The sequence below is a fragment of the Elgaria multicarinata genome, chromosome 2 (assembly GCF_023053635.1).
Source record: "Elgaria multicarinata webbii isolate HBS135686 ecotype San Diego chromosome 2, rElgMul1.1.pri, whole genome shotgun sequence".
Taxonomy (NCBI): Eukaryota; Metazoa; Chordata; class Lepidosauria; order Squamata; family Anguidae; genus Elgaria; species Elgaria multicarinata.
In genome coordinates this window covers 123,435,436-123,454,309 of record NC_086172.1, presented here as the reverse complement: position 1 = coordinate 123,454,309, position 18,874 = coordinate 123,435,436, and the positions used below count along the sequence as shown (strand labels likewise).

Genomic DNA, 18,874 nt, shown 5'->3' with positions numbered 1-18,874 from the left:
TCTGAAAAACGCATTTTAAAATGGGTGTTTATGCTTTAGTCAACAGAGGTAGAGTGCACACTTTTGAAAAATACACATAGTAATGCAACCTTTTCCTTATTCAAAATGCACAATTTTGCCATTCAAAGAAGCTAAGACAATAGACAGAAAACGAAAACAGGAGCAAGGTGAAATAAGCTTGAAACTGGATTTTGGACAATTGAGGTGAGCTCAAAAATCTCTTCTATCCCTACAATCAAGTAAGGGTGGTATTTTTTAAAAAAACCATTTAGCATTGTACTACAGTTGAGTTATCATTTCAAAACCACCACAACCCTTACCATTATTTTTCCCCTCACATATTTCCTTAATGATTACATGATGTGAAAGTATCATAGAAGACCAGTTGTGTTTCTTCTATAATAGCCTTATGCACTGACACATTACTTTCTGTAATAGTGCTATACCAGGTCCTGTTCAAGTATTCAGCAATTTTTCTCAAATAGCATATTCCAAAGAACATATCCATAAATAATGTTCTAAAACACACCACTCATACTGTATGGACATTTCATTTTTTGATAGATTTGGAGTCCTTTCCCAGTTGGAGCTGCTGATTTTATCTGTAAAAATAGAAAGTTGCAATAACCTTACTCTTTGTATGCATAATGAATTATACATTTTATGTAGGGACACTATGGACTGAGAAAACCAGTATCAGATCATTTTGTGAATCAAGACACTTCATTAATTTCATTTTTATTCACACTTAATATATTATTTTCTTCATAAATCATATATGTTATGATGTTTTTACGATGCCTTCAAACAGAACTAGAGTTGACAAGTTTTGCATATCTGTTATACATTATTGTCTTAGATAATCAATTTAGTAAGCCTGCTACAATTTTAGACCAATAGTTGTCCTTAGACAAGGCTCCAAAAGAACACCCTTGGCATGCGCAATTGTTTTCATCAGTGCCCACTTCCTCATCATCCTACTTCCTCTTGCCAGATTTCAATTTGTCAGTTATCATGTGCTGAATATCTGAACTTTAAAAAAACAACATGTCTTGTTCAAGGAGCAATTTGGGAGCACTCTCTCAAACATCCACAGGGTCAGGGGTAATCAGAATATGCTCTTCTTGATTACTTGGTCCTCATGTTCTTTTTGTTCATTCTTCCTTTGGAAATTACTAATGGAGGTGGGGGTGGAGGAAGTATTTAATGGAGTAAAGCAAATGTACACTCACAAGAGCTATTGCTCTCATTTCCTGCTTGTGGGCTTCCCATGGCCATCTGGTTGACCACTGTGGGACCAGACTGCTGGAGTAGATGGACGTTCAGTCTGATCCACTAGGGCTCTTATGTTCTTAATGCAGCCTCTGTTTGCTTTAAGCAAACCAAATGGCCTTAAAATCAAACAGATAGTGGAGGTTAAAATTAGCTTTTCTCTAAATTAAGCAAGTAAATTTTCATCTTAAATTAGTGAAAAACTGCAGTAACAATAAGAATAACCTGTGGTTTTTATACAGGGTTTATTGAAAGATGGAGAATGAGTCTTTCCTCGACAGCTTAAAAGTGTTGGCATTTGTTTAAAAAGCAACAACACTGTTAATGTGTATGGTTAATGTATGTGGCTAATACTACAGTTAGCTAAAAAGGCGATGGTTCAAAATCTGAAGCAATATACTTCTGATTTGATTTTTGGATTTTAAGTAGTATTCAACAATATCTATCTGTTACCCAATTACTCATTCAAAAACACAAAAACAGAAACGCTTCCATATATAGCCAGACTTTCCCACTTTAATGTTCAATCTTTCTAGTCACTTTTGTTGCCTTCAAGGTTATGTCCCAGTAAAACTCCAGCTCTGTCTAGTTTAGGCTGCAATCCTATACTCACTTAGCTGGAGCTTACTTCTGAGTAGACATGCCTAGGATTGCACTGTTAGTGATGTCTACTTTGAATATAACTGAAAAAAGGGCTGCCTACCCCTGAACTCATATTAAACTATGAAATAACAAGAAGCTATTAACACACTGCCACCAGCCTCAATCCCAGAGGTCCCCAACATGGCACTCACAGGGATCTCCAAAGGCCATGTTGTAGTGGTGTCCGCAGCAGTTTCTCAAATCCGCAAATGTGCCCATGGGTCCAAAATGGGTCCATCAGGTGCTACAGCAGTCCAGGTTTTGGTGAGTTTCAAAAAAAGTAACAATTCAATACTGTGCCCCTGTCCATCCATGGCTTTTGCTTAGGGAAGTGTATGGATGGAAAAGGAAAAAAAGGAATGAAACAGACTCTTCTCAAATTCCTAATGGAAGCTTCCAGAAGCATCGTTATTTCCTATCGTACTTAAGTGCCTACAATAAGCAATGGATTACACCAACTGCCAATAAAATTAAAAGATTAAATGAGTAGGAGTACAGGAATACACCACGTTCCAAATGAGCTGGCAATATCAATGCCCAGTTAGCTTCCAGATATCCAAACACACAAGATGATAGAAGTAGCTGCAAGTTGGAATTGGCCAGATTCCAAAACACAAAGCAAGTGTCAGAGACATCAATAGGAAACACTTTCAAAAAGAGATTCAAAGCAAAAACGGTTTAACGGTTTTTAATGCTTTATGTGTGTATGTTCTGTGTTTTAGAGTTTTAAATTTTGTATACTTGTTTTTATCTCAATTTTAGAATTTCTGTAAACTGCCCAGAGAGCCCTGGCTATGGGAGCAGTATATAAGTGTAATAAATAAATAAATAATAAATAAAAACCAAAGACGGTACAGTTGTCACTGGAACCATGCAGATATACCAATCTATAAATCAAACCCTAATTCAGTGAAACGGGTACAATACCACCTTGGTTTGAGCCTGGTCACCCTTTATTGAATGGAGAAACCAACCTTTGAAATTGAAATGAAACTAAGGGTACAATCCTATGCATGTTTAGGCAGAAAAAATCCCCAGGGTTCTCCAGCCATCCATATTTTCTATCTAAACATGCATAGGATTACACCCTAAAGCTTTCAAATTTTAGTTGCTGTTCATTGTTATCCAAATCTTGTGTTTTTGTATTAATTGTGGTTTACTTTTAATCTTGCTCAAATCACTAGCAGAATTTATTGTCTAATAGCTGATTGTGAATATTCTACAATTCCAGAAAAAAAGAGAATTAAGAATCCTGAAACATCTTTAATTTGAAAAAAAGCAAGTTCCTAGTCTTTATAGGTAGACCTGCGGAAGTCTGATAGCAAGAGCCAATGCTCCTGGCCTCTCATGAGGGTGTTCAGCAGTGACCTGCATTTCCCGGAAAATTCTGAATTTGGAATTTCCCATAATATTTTCTAGTGCAAATTAGGTTAATTTGCATAGGAAAAATCTCAGTTTGCTTCATAGTATATTCTGATCCTCTGGAGCAGTGGTCTTCAACTGTTCCAGACCCAAGAATCACCTCAGACTCCCAACCTACAACATGGGACCCTCTTTCACAATTTTCTTGATGGCCAACATGGTGGCAACAGCTCTGCCGTGACCCATCTGGACTGATCTCATGACCCACTTTTGGGTCACAACACACCAGCTGAAGACCACTGCCCTAGAGAGAGGTCTAATTTAGCATGTTTACTTTACTTGCATTTAGTAAACAACAAATAAAAAAAGGTATCCCATGTTAAGTTTTGTTCCAATATACCACAAGTATTATATCTGAAATATTTGAGGGGGGAAATTAAAGCACACTTAATGTGATTTAAATGTTATATTATTTAGAATTTTTTTATTGGAATATTTGTAAAAATTTAAAGACAATAGCACATACTTTTCTTACATTAATTTTAAAAAACAAGAACCCGAAGTTACAGTAAATGTTGACACAATAATTAATCTTAGAAACCCAAAAAACTGTGCATGGTATCCATGGTATACCATTTATTTCAACAGATAACTTTCATTCACTCAGGTTGTTGGGGCACATTCAGTTTCACCATCACTATTTACTAGTTCCATTTCACTCTGAGACTTATATGTATTTCAATTATATAAATGTTTGCTGGATAATCACCTGAAAAACACTAATTACAACTTTGAAACTGCAAAGCTTGCCTAATATTGTATATGCAATTGCCACACATTCATTTTTACTTATGCACTTATGAAATGGAAAAAAATGTCGACACTGGAAAATTTATTGCCCCACATCACAGGTGCACAGTAGCACACAGATGACGAGAACTTGGAGTGTGATTTTCATGTCACAATGAGCTTTAGAGCAGACAGAAACGGAAAAGAGTAGTTGGAAGTTGGAAAGGGGGGCATTCAGCTCACCCCTATAGCCTCCTCCCTTCAAAGTTTTGTTGGGGAGGATCTAATAGCACTTCCTTCCCACTATCCATCTTTGGGTCTCATCTCCTCCCCATCCTTTTTTGGTTCGTAGCCTTTATAGTCGAAGAGGAAGCTTCTAACACAGCCTATTCTCATATTACAGCAACTGCCAACCCAACCTGTGCAGTAAGTATCTGAAGGAGATGGGGGAATTCAAGGAAAGAGAAGCCTTTCAATATCCTAAAATGGAGATGCAGAGGAGAAAGGCTTTGCCTGCTATGCTGAATTAGATCCAATTGCCTGTGGAAAACACTCAAGTAGAATTTAAGTACAATAGCACCCTCCCACTCATGTTCCCCAACAACTGGTATACAAAGGCATACTGCCTCCGATACTGGAGGCAATATCATGACTAGTAGCCACGAATCGCCTTATCTACCATAAACTTGTCTAATCCCCTTTTAAAGCTATCCAAATTGGTGATCATCGCTACATGTTGTGGTAGCTAATTCCATAATTTAACTATGCATTGTACTTCCTTTTATCTGTCCTGAATCTCCCACCATCCAGTTTAGTAGGATGAAGCATAGGAACCCTACCAGGAAAAAGCTGTCAATCTTAGGCCATCTGTAATAAAATAATAATTCTGACATTATAATCCCTCTATCAGAGACTGAGCAAGCAAATACATAGGAGTATTTCTCTTATCTTCTCTGTGATAGAGGCATTATGACTGCTATGAGGCAGGCAGAAGTTGAACATATTAAGCAATGGGAAAACTTCACTTCCCAAGCTTCATCTGTTGAATTTCTGCCTCTTATACTACTCCTAAAAGCATTGAAATAAAAGCTATGACAAAGTTGCTCACAGTCACACTTCTGTAGGGCAAACAAAACTGCTTTTACATTATTCACTAGTCTGCAAACACACACTTCTGCCAGCACTTGGAAATTATTTCTGAATTACACATAAGAAATTATAATAAAGCCACAATTCTAAAAATCAATAGCATTTACTTTGGAGAACATATGTTTGGGACGGAAGCATTTACATGAAATACAGTTATTTCTTTTTCAGAAATCTATGATGTGGGATGAAGCATTCCCCCCCTCAACGTATTTTGCCCTTCTGTACCCCCTATAATAGCTTTTCTGGTATTGCCACTGATCTCCATACAGTTTGATACAGAATATTTTATTGGCTTTAGAAATATCAGAAATCAGAGGAAGTATCAAATTTAAGGTTTCTACTGAAGAAGTGGAAAGATTTGGCTATGTTGCACAGCTCCTTACTTACAACTTACACAGTCCCTGACCATTTGTCATGTTGACTGGGACTAATGGGAGTTGTATCCAAAATATTTGGATGGCACTAGATTGCCTACTCCAGCTTTACATTATCATTTCCCAATCATTATTAAGGGTTTAAAATACTTCAGATCACCATATGTAAAATAGGTGAGTCAACATTTACATCAGTTTATTTGCACTTCAGTCAAAATTAAATGCTCTTGGGCCTTAGCTAGACCTAAGATTTATCCCGGGATTGTCCTGGGGTCATCCCTGTTCATGTAAATGACACACAGGATATCCCGGGAGCAGGCAGGGTCAACTCCGGGACAATCCCAGGATAAACCGTAGGTCTAGCTAAGGCCTTAGACTACCCTGTTGTCAATAATAGCTTGTTGTAAATAATAAAATTTTGGCCTTTTTAAATATTTATTAAAATTCATTAAAATTGATCTATTAAAACATTTGTATTCTGCCCAATATCGTTGGGATCTACTTCATATACACTTCCCTTCTTGCAACCTATGGACAGAATCCAATGCTGCCCATCCACTAGTGGAGCTGGCTGCCAATTCTGCTCCATGCGCAGCCAGTCCTGCCAATTGCTATCTGCAAGCAGCCCCTACCACTTCCGGAACAACAATGTAGCATTTCTGGAAGCAAACCACAAATGAGCAGAAATGTTCAATTTCTGGAAGGGAGCAGGGCAGAAGAGCTCCCTTATGCAAACTCCGCCAGCCTGTCCCATTCAAAAAAAGAAAGAAAAAAAGTAGTTTCTTCTCATTTTGGTTTCTCTCCAAAAACACTAAATTGCCATTCTCCAAGTGGTTGTGGATCAGAATTGGTGGGGCTCGCAGTGCAGGCAAGGGCAATATTGGTTCCTGTCCTATATCCTCAGATATCAATCCCATACATGAGGAAAGCCTTTAGCAATACAGTAACTCCTCAACAACTATCACAGCATTCTCTCTCTCTCTAACTCTTTCAGCCTGCCCATCACTTTGAAACCACAATGCATGACCCAGGAAATCAGAACCCATGTATTTGTACCAAGAACATATAACCACCAGTTCACCACTGAAATACGGCCTTTTTTGTGGATCTCTGCATTCCATTGAGAGGACTGGTAAGATGTTGAACACCATATGCCATGCCATCCCTTCAACCATGCTTCCAGAGCTTCAGCATTTTTATTATTTCCGCATTTTTTGTTACAGCACACTGGTGCCCACCTGGATAAGCAGCATCGGCTGGCAGCCAGTGGCTTTAATAAGCTTTGGCAACCTTTCAAGGATATCTTTGATGCAGGCTCTGGGCAAACAGCACAGTTCCCAGAATGCCAAAGCAGGTCAGCAAACAAATCCCTTGGCACCTATCAAAATACATTCCTAATCAGAGCAACCCCTCTGTTTCTTTTGGGAGCAGGGAACTGTCCATTACTGACCTTTGAACATTTATCAATGTTTTCTAGCACACAGCATCTCCATTTGTTTTTGACATATTCTCTACTATTTCACTATGACCAGAATCTCTTGTTTTCTCACTCTGCAGCAGCCTCCACTTTTACTTCCTGGTAAAACTTATTTATGATTTTAAAATTTAATAGGTAATACTAATGTATATTTCTATACTTAATTGGTGAAGATATTCATTTTATTATGTTTAGCTTACTAACCACCGGAAGAGACTTACACAAAGAACTACTTCAGTTTTACTATTATTTCAAATATTGAATTATTTTAAACTAAACACACTGTTTTAGGCTTTAAGCTTAGTGATTGGCAAGTGCTGTCCCGATTCAGAGAGGCACAATCTGGAAGTGATTGTGGAACTTTTTCCTATCTTAATATGCATACGATTTCATTCTAAGCTATTTAATTTTAATGGCAGTGGGAGTGGGGATTTCATTCAGTTCACATTTTGATAAGAACTTACCAAATTCACACTTCCCCAAATCAAGGTCCAAAATGGAATGTAGTTATCCTTGATATTTATACTCCTCAGAGTTTTGTGAGATGGTTCTTCGAACAAAAATGCATATTTTAGAAAAATGTGCACCCCAGGCCCTGTAACTAGAGGAAGAGCCTAGCAGTGATATGGGGCAGAAAACTTACCATGAATTTTTTTTCCTAATGAAAAGTTTTCTAGTGTTTTATTTTTCTTACAGAAAGTTTTCTATTTTGTAAGTCCATTAGTAACAATGAATGGGTTGTTGTAGATGAGCGGTTGCCAGCGTATTGCATCTAGTTCTGGGCACCAGACTTCAAGAAAGATGCAGACAAGCTGGAGCGTGTTCAGAGGAGGGCAACGAGGATGAGCAGAAGTCAGGAAACAAAGCCCTATGAGGAGAGACTGGAATAACTGGGCATGTTTAGTCATGAGAAGAGAAGATTGAGGGGAGACATGATAGCACACGGAGGAGGGCTAGGATCTTTTCTCGATCATCCCAGAGTGCAGGGCACGGAATAATGGGCTCAAGTTACAGGAAGCCAGATTCTGGCTGGACATCAGGAAAAACATCCTGACTGTTAGAGCAGTACAACAATGGAACCAATTGCCTGGGAAGATTGTGGGCTCTCCCACACTAGAGGCATTCAAAAGGCAGCTGGACAGCCATCTGTCAGGTATGTGTTAAGGTGGATTCCTGCAATGAGCAGGGGGTTGGACTCAATGGCCTTATAGGTCCGTTCCAACTCTGCTGTTCTATGGTTCTATATCATTCCCATTTCTTTGGGTTGCTAACATTTATTAGTGTGTTAACAGCTTTCAGCACGTTTGTTTCTTTTCTTAAGTTTAACAATGGGCAGTATTCACCACTGCCTGTCCACAAATGGGACCCACTGCATTCTAATGAAAATTTCTACATAATATAAAAAATTAACATCATGTTACTTTTTAAAAGCTTTGCTGTTCGCTAAATAAAAGTTCTTAAAACTTGCTAAATTAGGTAATTCTCTAGGGTAGCTTTTCCCAACCCTTCAAATGTGTTGGACTTCAACTCCAGCCAGATGGCCAAAAGTCAGGAATGCTGGGCATTGCAATCCAAAACATCTGGAGGGCATCAGATTGGGGAAAGTTGCTCCATACAATCCAACAGTTTTCTGATGCAAAGTAACCTCTATGCAAAATTTTCCAGAAAACCCACAAAACAAATGCCTGGACCAGAGTACATTTTTTCGCAGTTCAAGCACTATCTTAAGTAAAAGTAATATGAAAAGGAAAATAAAACTTAGGCATGTGTTAAGTATACTGCAGGTTGCTGAAGGTAATGGAACTTTAACCTTAGTAACAAAAGCAAGCATTTGTGGTGGTATCTTGACTGAAAAAAAATCAAGGGCCCTGTGGCACCTTGTGATTTACCTAATATTTTCACACAGTAAAAACTAACACCCATGTAGCACAGAAAATAAAATGTTAGTGCTAAGCCAGTGGAAGTACTTAGAACAAGGATTCCACACACCCCCGCCCTTTATTAGTTGATTTATAGTTTGCGGTATCTTCAGTAGTGAAAGACAAGTGAAAAGTGGGTGAGGCTATTGCTGCATTTATCACACGTACAGTTATCAATTGACTAATCACTTTAAAGTTCTGCCATCCTTTTCCTTCTATCCAATTAAAACTGCCTATTGTTAAAACTTCAAGACTGATTCCTTTTTGAGATACATTACTTGCTATAAGACAGTTTATTTATTTATTTATTACATTTTTATACCGCCCAATAGCTGAAGCTCTCTGGGCGGTTCACAAAGCTCTTAGTTACCACACGTTATTAGAAAGAAACTTCATATTAATATTTCATTCTGTTGTATTCATAAGGAATAAAAGTGCTGTTTTAAAAAATGTGCCCTAGACACAAAACATGATTAAAGTTTATCTTCACAAGTTAACTAGGTGTAGTTTTCCTTTTGGCATCGATGATATGCATATCGCTGGTTCCTTTTCAAATATGTAGCAAGTATTACAGAATGCACAGACAGTTCTTGTCATGTCAGTAATATGTGAACGGGAAAAACTTCTCGTTTACCATCATCATCCATCTCTGATTAAACAAACAACAATTATTACAAGATTTTGTCAGACAAATCCAGGTATTTCAAGAGATTGTGCCAGAATATTGTGTAATATTGGGTATTACAAAATATACATATTCCAGAATTTGGGATTAAAAAACCCCACCTACTACTTGGAAATAGTAATACCACTATAATATTTCTAAAATGCTTTTAAATAAAAAAGTGCTTACAAGGTGGTTCTGTCTGCATAAGCTATGTGCAATAAGTCCCTACTTCAGATTTCATTACAGCCATGAACCAGCTAAGCAGCCTTAGGCAAACCACTCTCAAAGCCCATGTGTAATATAATGCTACTTCATAGGATTGTTTTAAGAAGTACTGCAATAAGATATAAAAAGTTCATTGAACATTTGGAAACATACGATGGCTTGGATCCTAACTCCTTTGAATAGAATTCCTCTCACAGGGTACTCTCACAAGAGGAAGGTGGATTTTCAGCACTTTCACTTTCCCTCTGAAAATATGCTCCAGGATCCTCTAGAGCAGTAGTTCTCAACCTTCCTAATGCCGTGACCCTTTAATACAGTTCCTCATGTTGTGGTGACCCCTAACCATAAAATTATTTTCGTTGCTACTTCATAACTGTAATTTTGCTACTGTTATGTAGCAAAATTATGTAGCTCGGTTCCTAAGACCATCGGAAATATGTTTTGCGATGGTCTTAGGCGACCCCTGTGAAAGGGTCGTTCGACCCCCAAAGGGGTCGCGACCCACAGGTTGAGAACCGCTGCTCTAGAGCATCATGGAAGGTGGTACTGCTGAGAAAACTACCAAAAATTCCCTGCCCCTCCCCCTTCTGCCGTCAGAATCCTCCACTGGATTGGAGTTCCTTCCATAAACAGAATGGCAACTCAGGATCCAAACCTTTATAAATAGTTGGTTTTATTCACTGTTGCACAGAAATGAGAACTCTCAGCTGATTTTATTAATTAATTATTAAACTTATATCCCAACTTTTTTTCTTCTTGTAAGGAATGCAAGGCAGCTCACATGGTCCTTCTCATTTCCATTTTATCCTCAGAACAGCCCTATGAGATAGCTTAGGTTGAGAGTCAGTGAGTGGCCCAAAGTCACCAAGTGTGCTTCATTCCAAGTGAGGACTAGAATGGAGTCTCGGGAAATCTAGGTTCAACAGTTTAACCACTGCACCACACTGGTTCTCCACATTTAAACACATATATAACAATTTACAAGCATCAATAAAGCTACTTTTTATTATGATTTGGGTAAGCAATCAGTGGTTATTTATAATGCCACTACTTTCTTCCACATAGCCAGTATGATTATTTAACCTACAAATAATCAACTGTTAACCGGTTAATAGCACTTCAATCAGAGATTATAGCATCATGGGCAACCTTTTGCTCTCCACATGCAGCAGTTAGGACTTGCACACCAACAGTGGGGCAGGACTTGGGCTCCCCTTTCCCCGCCTCACACATACATCCCTCCACTATTTAGTATTTATTATATTTTTAACCTTCCTAATAGCCTACGCTCTCTAAGTAATTAAAACCATAAAAATACAAAATAGCAATAAAGCAAGTTTTATAAAAATATACAGAGATGGCACCAATCAGCTGGGGAGAGGAGGATGTTCCATAATGTGATTATTGAATGGTGACTAGCACTAGGATCAGCTGAAGAGCACAGACTGGCATTTCTCAGCTACATGACTTCCCAGAGAGGAGGCTAATCAGCTGGGGAACAGGCAGGAACTGCATGCTGCACAGAAGCCAGCCAAGAGGCAGATGCAGTCCACAGGTTGCCCATATGTGGTTTATAAGCTTGATAGTAATTGCTAATTGCCATCAAGAAGGGTCCAAATTAATGTCTACAGGTGAATTGTTAATACAGAGGCTATCTATAGCATCAAATTCTCAACAACAAACCTCTCTGTATTAAGAAAGGGAAGAGACCATTGAAATCTTAGCAAGAATTCCTGCAATAAGCCCCTAACTTGAATATAAAGTTATAAATGTACCCTGGTTTAGGCATTACCTAAAGAATTTGCATAGTGCAGCAAGTGTATACTTCTTTTCCTACTCCATATGGATAGCATAGTATATGAGCCAGGGCATCCATATGACCACTTTCTCAGTTCAGACAATACATTTCTCAATGATGGTTTTAGAACTTCACAGTGGAGTTTTTATACCACCGTTGAGGAATGTGTTGTCTGGCAGGAAAATTCTACACAATGGTGGGTTTTTTTTAAAAAACAACAACAACTCCACGTTGAACATCTACACTGTGCAGAGGAGAATTCCTGCGCAACCGTTGTGTTGCTGTTGTGTGGCGGGCTCTGGGAGTTTTCTGTTGCACTGAGTTGACTTCTCCCACTGGCTACGGAGTTCCGTGGCAAGAGCAGTGAAAGAAGTGAGTGCCACTCTAGAAGAGCCACTAGTTTTTTGTTTTCTTTTTCAGCAATGGCTGAAGGGATAGCATCGGGAGGACTGGGGGAGGAAAGAGGGTGGAGGAACTGTAAATCAAACGTCATAATGGATTTTACTCAACTCCACGGTAACCCACAGTCACACAACAGTGGAGTTAGAACATGTGTTGGGAGTACCCCCTAAAAACAACTTAATGGAGTTTTCACACTGCATTGACTAATGTGTTGTCTGAACTGAGCCAGAGACTATTAATATGATTTGCCTCAAATGTCCCCCCTTTTTCTTCTTTTTTTTGAGGCAGAGCAATTGCCTATCCCTAGGAATAAAAGGTATGACTAAATTAAAGCCACTACACCATAAAAACCAGCACAAGTATTCTTTCCTTCTGTATACTAAAGTGCTCTAAAGGTTACTTTCTATTGCAGAGCAAGAATGCAAGAAAAAGTACTACATATACTGCGGGGTTAAGTACTTTAGAAGAAGGGGATAAATCTAACATTTCACTGTTGCTCAGGGAATTTTGCAGCACAAGCTGATCTGGCATCAAACATCCAGTAATGACAAACTAATAAGATTGTACCTATTACCTGTACATTCCAATCATACTCCCTGTACTTTGTCCAATACACACCCTTGAAACCTACAGTAGAACAGAATGCCTAGAGTAATGATTTATTGGTAGTTATAATAAGACTAATGCAAGTGGTTTATTGGTAGTTATGATAAAATGAATGCAAATACTGGATGATGTTGAGTCTGGGGTTATCTTTGTCCATTTTCCCTATATGAAATCAAGTTGCCATTCTGTCCTATGTAAAAGTGGAATTATGTTATACATCTTTGTGACTGCATTTCTGTACTTTGACTGAATTTTGTTACTGCAAAAATCTGCATCAGAGAGTGACTGATAAGGCCATGTCAAGAACTATTCTATCAGTTTGCAGTTCATCTGTTCCAATCTCACTAACACAGTAACGAAGATCCAAGACAAAACCCTTTCTACGAACTATCCAATAAAGGAATGGTGGTGAGGAAATCACTATAAGAAACTGTCCTGTTGACTTCCACAACAATAATAGTTGAAACTCTTCTAGTTTCAATCAAAAGGAACTATTACCATCATTACCCTTACTATCCTCATAATGGATACTGAAGAATAGAAAAAATATCTTTCTACACTAAGGTATAAATACATGCAACAAGTTTCTGGTTATTCTCACAATCTTTATTTTCATTGTAGAGAACAAAAATATAGTTGTATGCCTAAGACTGCTTATGAAAGATCAAAGTTATATTTCATCATAAGGAAGAATTCATGTGTTAAGTGCTTCTGTGATGGGTATTTCCCCTTTATAAGTTTTAGGTACCACTACAAAACATGACTGTAACTACATTAAACTCATTTAATGATTTTTAAATACGTAAGCACTATTTTAGATAGAGCATTGAACGTTTTCATCTGTTTCCTCACCTCTCTCATGTTGAATATGAGGATGTCTAAATCCCAGTCCTCCCGAACCACATAACTAAGTTTTCAAAAACCGTTTTTGATGCAGTAAGGGGATTGCTGTTCAAAGACAGGTGTCAAAACTCCTGCTAGTCATGCACAGGCCCTTGAACACACCTAAAGGTAACAAGAACACATAAGAATGCAAGAGCTCAAATGGATCAGACCAAAGGCCCATCTAGTCCAGCATCCTATTTCCCCACAGTGGTCAACAAAACTTCTATAGAAAGACCACAAACGGTGCATGAAAGCAATGGCCCTCTTGGTGTTCAACATAGCCATAACAAGTCTAATCCTCCTAAAAAACCCATTTCTCTCCGGCTCTTAAGAAATCTTGTTGTGTTCAGGAATTAGATGGGCTGGGGAAATATACTTATGTGGAAGAAGCTGGAATATTTTTTCAGCTCCATAAAGTGATTGGGAGAATCAGCACAGCTTCAGCTCGTCAAGGTTCTCCAAGTTCCACCTCAAATTTTGGTCTGCCTTGCTCCTATTTCCAAATGTGAGGGGTTTTAATTTGTTTGAATGGAAAAGTGTACATTTAGGTGCACATATTTTAAAGTGCACACTTAAGTGATACTTCTCCCCCACTGACAAAAGCATAAAAATACTTGGTTGTGCTTTTCTCCAAATGCGGCTTTTTTAAACGTAATCTCAAGCTCGGGAATATGCCCGGAAAATATATTCATGTTTGGGGTAAGAACAGAGAAAGCTCTGGTGTTTCATAAATTGAAACAAAATTCTTGTATATCCCTATTATGGACTAGGAGTAACATGCCCAAGAGACCATCTCAGCCCCCATGTGCTACTGCAGTCTAAGTTAACGAAAAGCTGTCTTGATCATATGCTAGGATTCTAAGAATATATTGCACTGATCTGGTCATTCCCTCCGCCCTGCTGTCTGCTCTGCAAAGTACTATGATTTGTTTTTATTTGAACTGAACTGTGAGAGTAACCAAGAAGGAAAGAGTATATGTTTTATATTACATTTTATTTGTTTGATGTCTCAACATACAATGCTGTCAAAGATATGTATGGGGATTACACAAGAAACCGCAAATTTGTGGAGATAACCCCTTAAGACACACAGGATATCTACAATGAATGAATGTAATTAAAATGTATTTAAAATGACTCAATGATAGAATATATCAGATCAAACTATTTATTATAGGAGCAATGTATCACACAATCAAAGTAAAAAACATGAATATTGACATAATCCACTGAAACTAAACCAAAAAGCCACACAACACTTCTCAATACTTTTAGCCTTTACCCAAAATATTGCAATATTTATGTTTAGAAGCACTTTAATAAGACTTTACTAATATGAAACAACTGAAAGATCTCAAAAGCTCATACTATACAAGTGAACAAATTTCCAATTATTCCTAATATGCTATAGATAAAACTTAGTGGTGATAGAGGAGATGGACTGCAATCAGTTTAGATATCATGAATTACTTCCAAAAAAGCCTATACACTATGTTTGCAATTTATTATAATTGCAGAAAGTGTCTTTGCTTGAACACACAAATTGCAATTATGAACTTACAGCAGGTAAAACTTAAATTACACAAAAAGCACTAAGATTAACAATGCCTACCTTCTGAAAGAGTTTCACAGTATACCGGCTACAAAAAAATGAAGAAACTTCCCTATTGTTTGAAACTGCACTTTTTGCCATTCTTGATACTTTGCTACAAAATGAAGACATCAAGCCAGTTATACTTTTTGCAAGATGCAGATATTCCTTACAACCCTCTTATATTGTATTTATCTTTATCAAAGATCTCATTGTGCCTATAAGACCCAAAGATTAATTATATTTGCAAGTAGGAAAGACAGCTGCACCCAAATAAGAAAGTTTAAAGATTTTTTTATAAAAAGCAATTGTACTAGTTTTATTCCCAGCAATAACATAAATAATGTCAAAACTTTTATACTAATAAAATAATCCTAGTCTGACAAAATATTTAAAACATATGCAATAAAGATTTCACATTTACCTATGCTTTCCCCCCTCATATTACTAACCTTCTGCAAGTAACCTTGCCTCCTAGGAAATAGATGGGGAAGTAAGTATGTAGACTGGAAGACAACAAAATCCCAGCAATCTGATTATCATACCTTGCCAAACCAAATCTGCCATATTTAACAATCCAGCTGTCTGTGATGCAGAAGTATCATTAAGATTTACGTTTCTTTTACAGCAGCAGGTTCTAGAACTTTATTCTGCTACAATAATGTTGCAGGAAAAAGCTTAACAGAAAAAAACAAAGAAAATTTCAGGCACAACAACTACATTCTAATAGCAACTACTGACAATGAAAATCAGGAGCTGGCAGTTTCAGTACCAGAAAGAGAGAACAGCACACTATCAGACTCCGGGATTTCCCTCTGTCACATTCAGACTCAGGAAGGTTCCAAGTAGCTATTCATAGGCAGACCATAGGCTCCTCCAAAATCTGGGACAGCCAAGTACACAGTAAACGAATATAGAACATTCTTTTTAAGACATTTGATTTAATACCACAAGGCTAAATAAATAACTTTCCAATTTGCTATTCAACTCCTCATTCAGCTATTTTATCCTCTTTTACCCTGCAGACTAAAATTCTTCAGTGGACAGAATTCAGCTCTCACCAAGTCCCTATAAGTAGATGAACAAAAATGTGCACAAGAAAAATCTCTACTTAATATTTTAAACACCCACTCAACCCCATCCCCCCATCACTACACAACTCTAATTTAATCTCATAGATCATTTAAACCCTTCAGTTATCTTTTCAAGATATGGCTCACTGCTCCAAAGTCAAAATTCCAAAAAAGACACCTGGGCAATCATATCATCAGAAAAATAGCAAAGGGAAAGGTGGAAAAAATCAATACACATTCACTACAAGGCTTGCTATGCCCTGGAAGAGATTTTCCCAAGTGAATGCAGGGATGGCATCAGAGGTCAGGACCATCAGGAAACTGTCAAGGCCCCAACACCTTAGGAGCACCCAACAGTACAAACCACTGGCTATTTGCCACTGAAGGCCACCACTGTTGAAGGAAAGTGTGGGTCTCCCCCCTCTCATGCTGCTGTCCACCTCCTGCTACACCTGCCCCAAAATTAAGCCAGTGCTTGGCAATTCAAAGAAGCTTGTTTGTCTGTCTTCTCCCTCTAGGAGACAGGGCATTGCGCCCAGCATAGCTACCCAAAGGAGGAGGCAACCACATGAAAGCGGCTGCTCCTTGGCTGAGCAGGTGAGCGAGTGACAGTAGCAAGGAACAGCCACTGCCTCTGCTCACTCACACTCTCCCTCTGGGTGACCACTCTAGGAGGACTGGGCCTACAGAACTCAATCCCAACCAACATGCTGTCCAGAGAGTAGCACTAGGTGTTCATTACAGCCAAAACTACTCAGTCACCTGCTCAGGCAAGTGACAGTGGCAAAAAGTAGCTACTTATTCCCGCCCACTCACCTCTGGGCAGTGTGGGGGGGGGGGGCAATCCAATTTGCCATGCTGTCAAAAAGAGAGAACAGAGAAGACAGCAGATCCTTGCAGCCTCCTCTACTGCTGGCTTGGGCAAGTGAGCATCATAGGGCACAACTACAAATAGGAGCAGCCGCTACCTCCAACTCACTCACTGTCTCCCTCTGGGTGGTGCAGATGGAAGGGCCCAGTGGGCCCAATCTCAACTGCCGCGCTACACGAAGAGAGTGTGGAGGCGTTGATAACTGGCTGCTCCATTGCCCACTTGAACTGAGAAGTGGAGGCGGCTACAAGGAGCGGCCACGGCTGCCTCCTTTTCCAGCTCTTTTAGCAGCGCAGCTGGTAAGATTAGATCAGCTGGGGGAGGGGGGAGGAAGGGTCCCCACCAAGGGCATGTTATCGGGGGTCCCCCACCCAAAGCTTGGAAGCACCCTTGTAGCCATGATTACACACACACACACACACACACCATTCACAGTCGCGTCCCGGATTGAAGATCCAAAGCCGGAAGAAAATAAAGATGGATTTGCAAAGATATCTATTCCCGAGAATGAGGAATGCTGAGCTCGAATTCCTCCGGGGCCTGTAAAGAGAGAAGCGGATCGTGCCGTTCCTGCACTCGCAGCCTGGCCGGGCATCCACTTTTCCCAAGCACCTTTGCACCTGGATGGATCTCCCTTCACGCCCGAGGCAAACCCGGCATCTCCAGATCCACTCGCCGCCGACGCCCCCCCCTCCCCGCGTTCCTTTCCCCCTCTACCTCCCACCACACGGGTTATTTACGGGCCAGTCCCCAGCGGGAGCGGCGAACTCGAGGCTGCGGCACTGAACAGCCTCCCGCCCGCATGCGGCAGCAAGAGCAGCAGCGGCGGCAGCAGCAGCGCCCAATCCCACCATCTATCTCCACGGTCGCCCGCCTAGCCAGCTTCTGCCATCCCCCCTCTCTTCCATCTCTGCCGGCGACGGCCGTGCGCGAACGAGGCCGGGCTCGGAGGGGAGCCGCGGGGGAAGGAGCCGAGAAGCTCCGGCTCCCGGTGCAGCGACGGCGGAGCCACGACAAGGCAAGAAGGCGGTCGAGGCAGCGGCGATGGCAGCGGGGACACCCAGTACGGAGCGGCCTGACCACGAGCCCCGACCCGTAGCCACCTCTGCCCCCGCTTCCCAGTCGCGGTTCGTTACCTGTGAGGACCCCGACGCGGATTTGGTGGTCGTGGTTCGTTAAAATCATCCCCTCCGACGCCATGTTTCCCAGCGCAGCCACCGCACTGACAGGGAGGCGGGTGGGGGGGAGAGGGGGGGAGAAGGAGCGCGAGAGCGGGGAAGGGGGAGGCAGAGGAGGGGAGAGGGAAAGCGCGCGAGGTGGAGCCAGCGGGAAAAGGAGAGGGGCGGGGCCAGCTTCCAGAGAGGCGGTCCTGTGGCTAGGCAGAAGTGCACTGAGGGGGCGGGGCGATGGACGGGAGGAAGGCGGGGCCTAGGGAGGTCGGACGAACCAGGCCGGGCCGAGGAGGAGCCGAAAAGAACGCGGGCGAGTTCTTAGCCAGAGGAGGACTCCTCAAGTGCTGGGCCCAGGCAGTAGCAATCGAGCGCCGAGGGAGATGCCTGTGTTCTGTTCTACTTCTTTTCCGCCGCCTCCGTCCGATCCGATTGGGCTACGAGAAGAGCTGGGGAGGTCCTGCTGTGCCGGTGTGTGGAGAATCCGAACGATTGGGGGGGAAGGGGGGTTGTTTTTTACGCAGAAAATACATGAATCTTGCCTGTCTGCAAATTCCCAGTGCCTATTTCTGTATTCATGGAACGGCAGGAATATTGAGAAAG

At 40.5% G+C, this 18,874-nt stretch overlaps 1 protein-coding gene across 12 annotated transcripts in view; it reads right to left on the bottom strand.

Moving 5' to 3' along the window:
- The window catches only part of GPHN (gephyrin), a 310,420-nt gene extending 292,043 nt beyond the window's left edge, over positions 1-18,377 (bottom strand). For 9 of the 12 annotated variants that reach the window (XM_063117553.1, XM_063117555.1, XM_063117558.1 and 6 more), the window contains exon 1: positions 18,239-18,376. In XM_063117553.1, the coding sequence (XP_062973623.1) occupies positions 18,239-18,302 (64 nt within the window). In that variant the 5' untranslated portion in view covers positions 18,303-18,376. Of the gene's footprint in view, positions 1-18,238 lie in introns of all 12 variants that reach the window. The other 3 variants (XM_063117550.1, XM_063117551.1, XM_063117554.1) reach the window with 1 other exon arrangement.
- Positions 18,378-18,874: the final 497 nt, after the last annotated feature.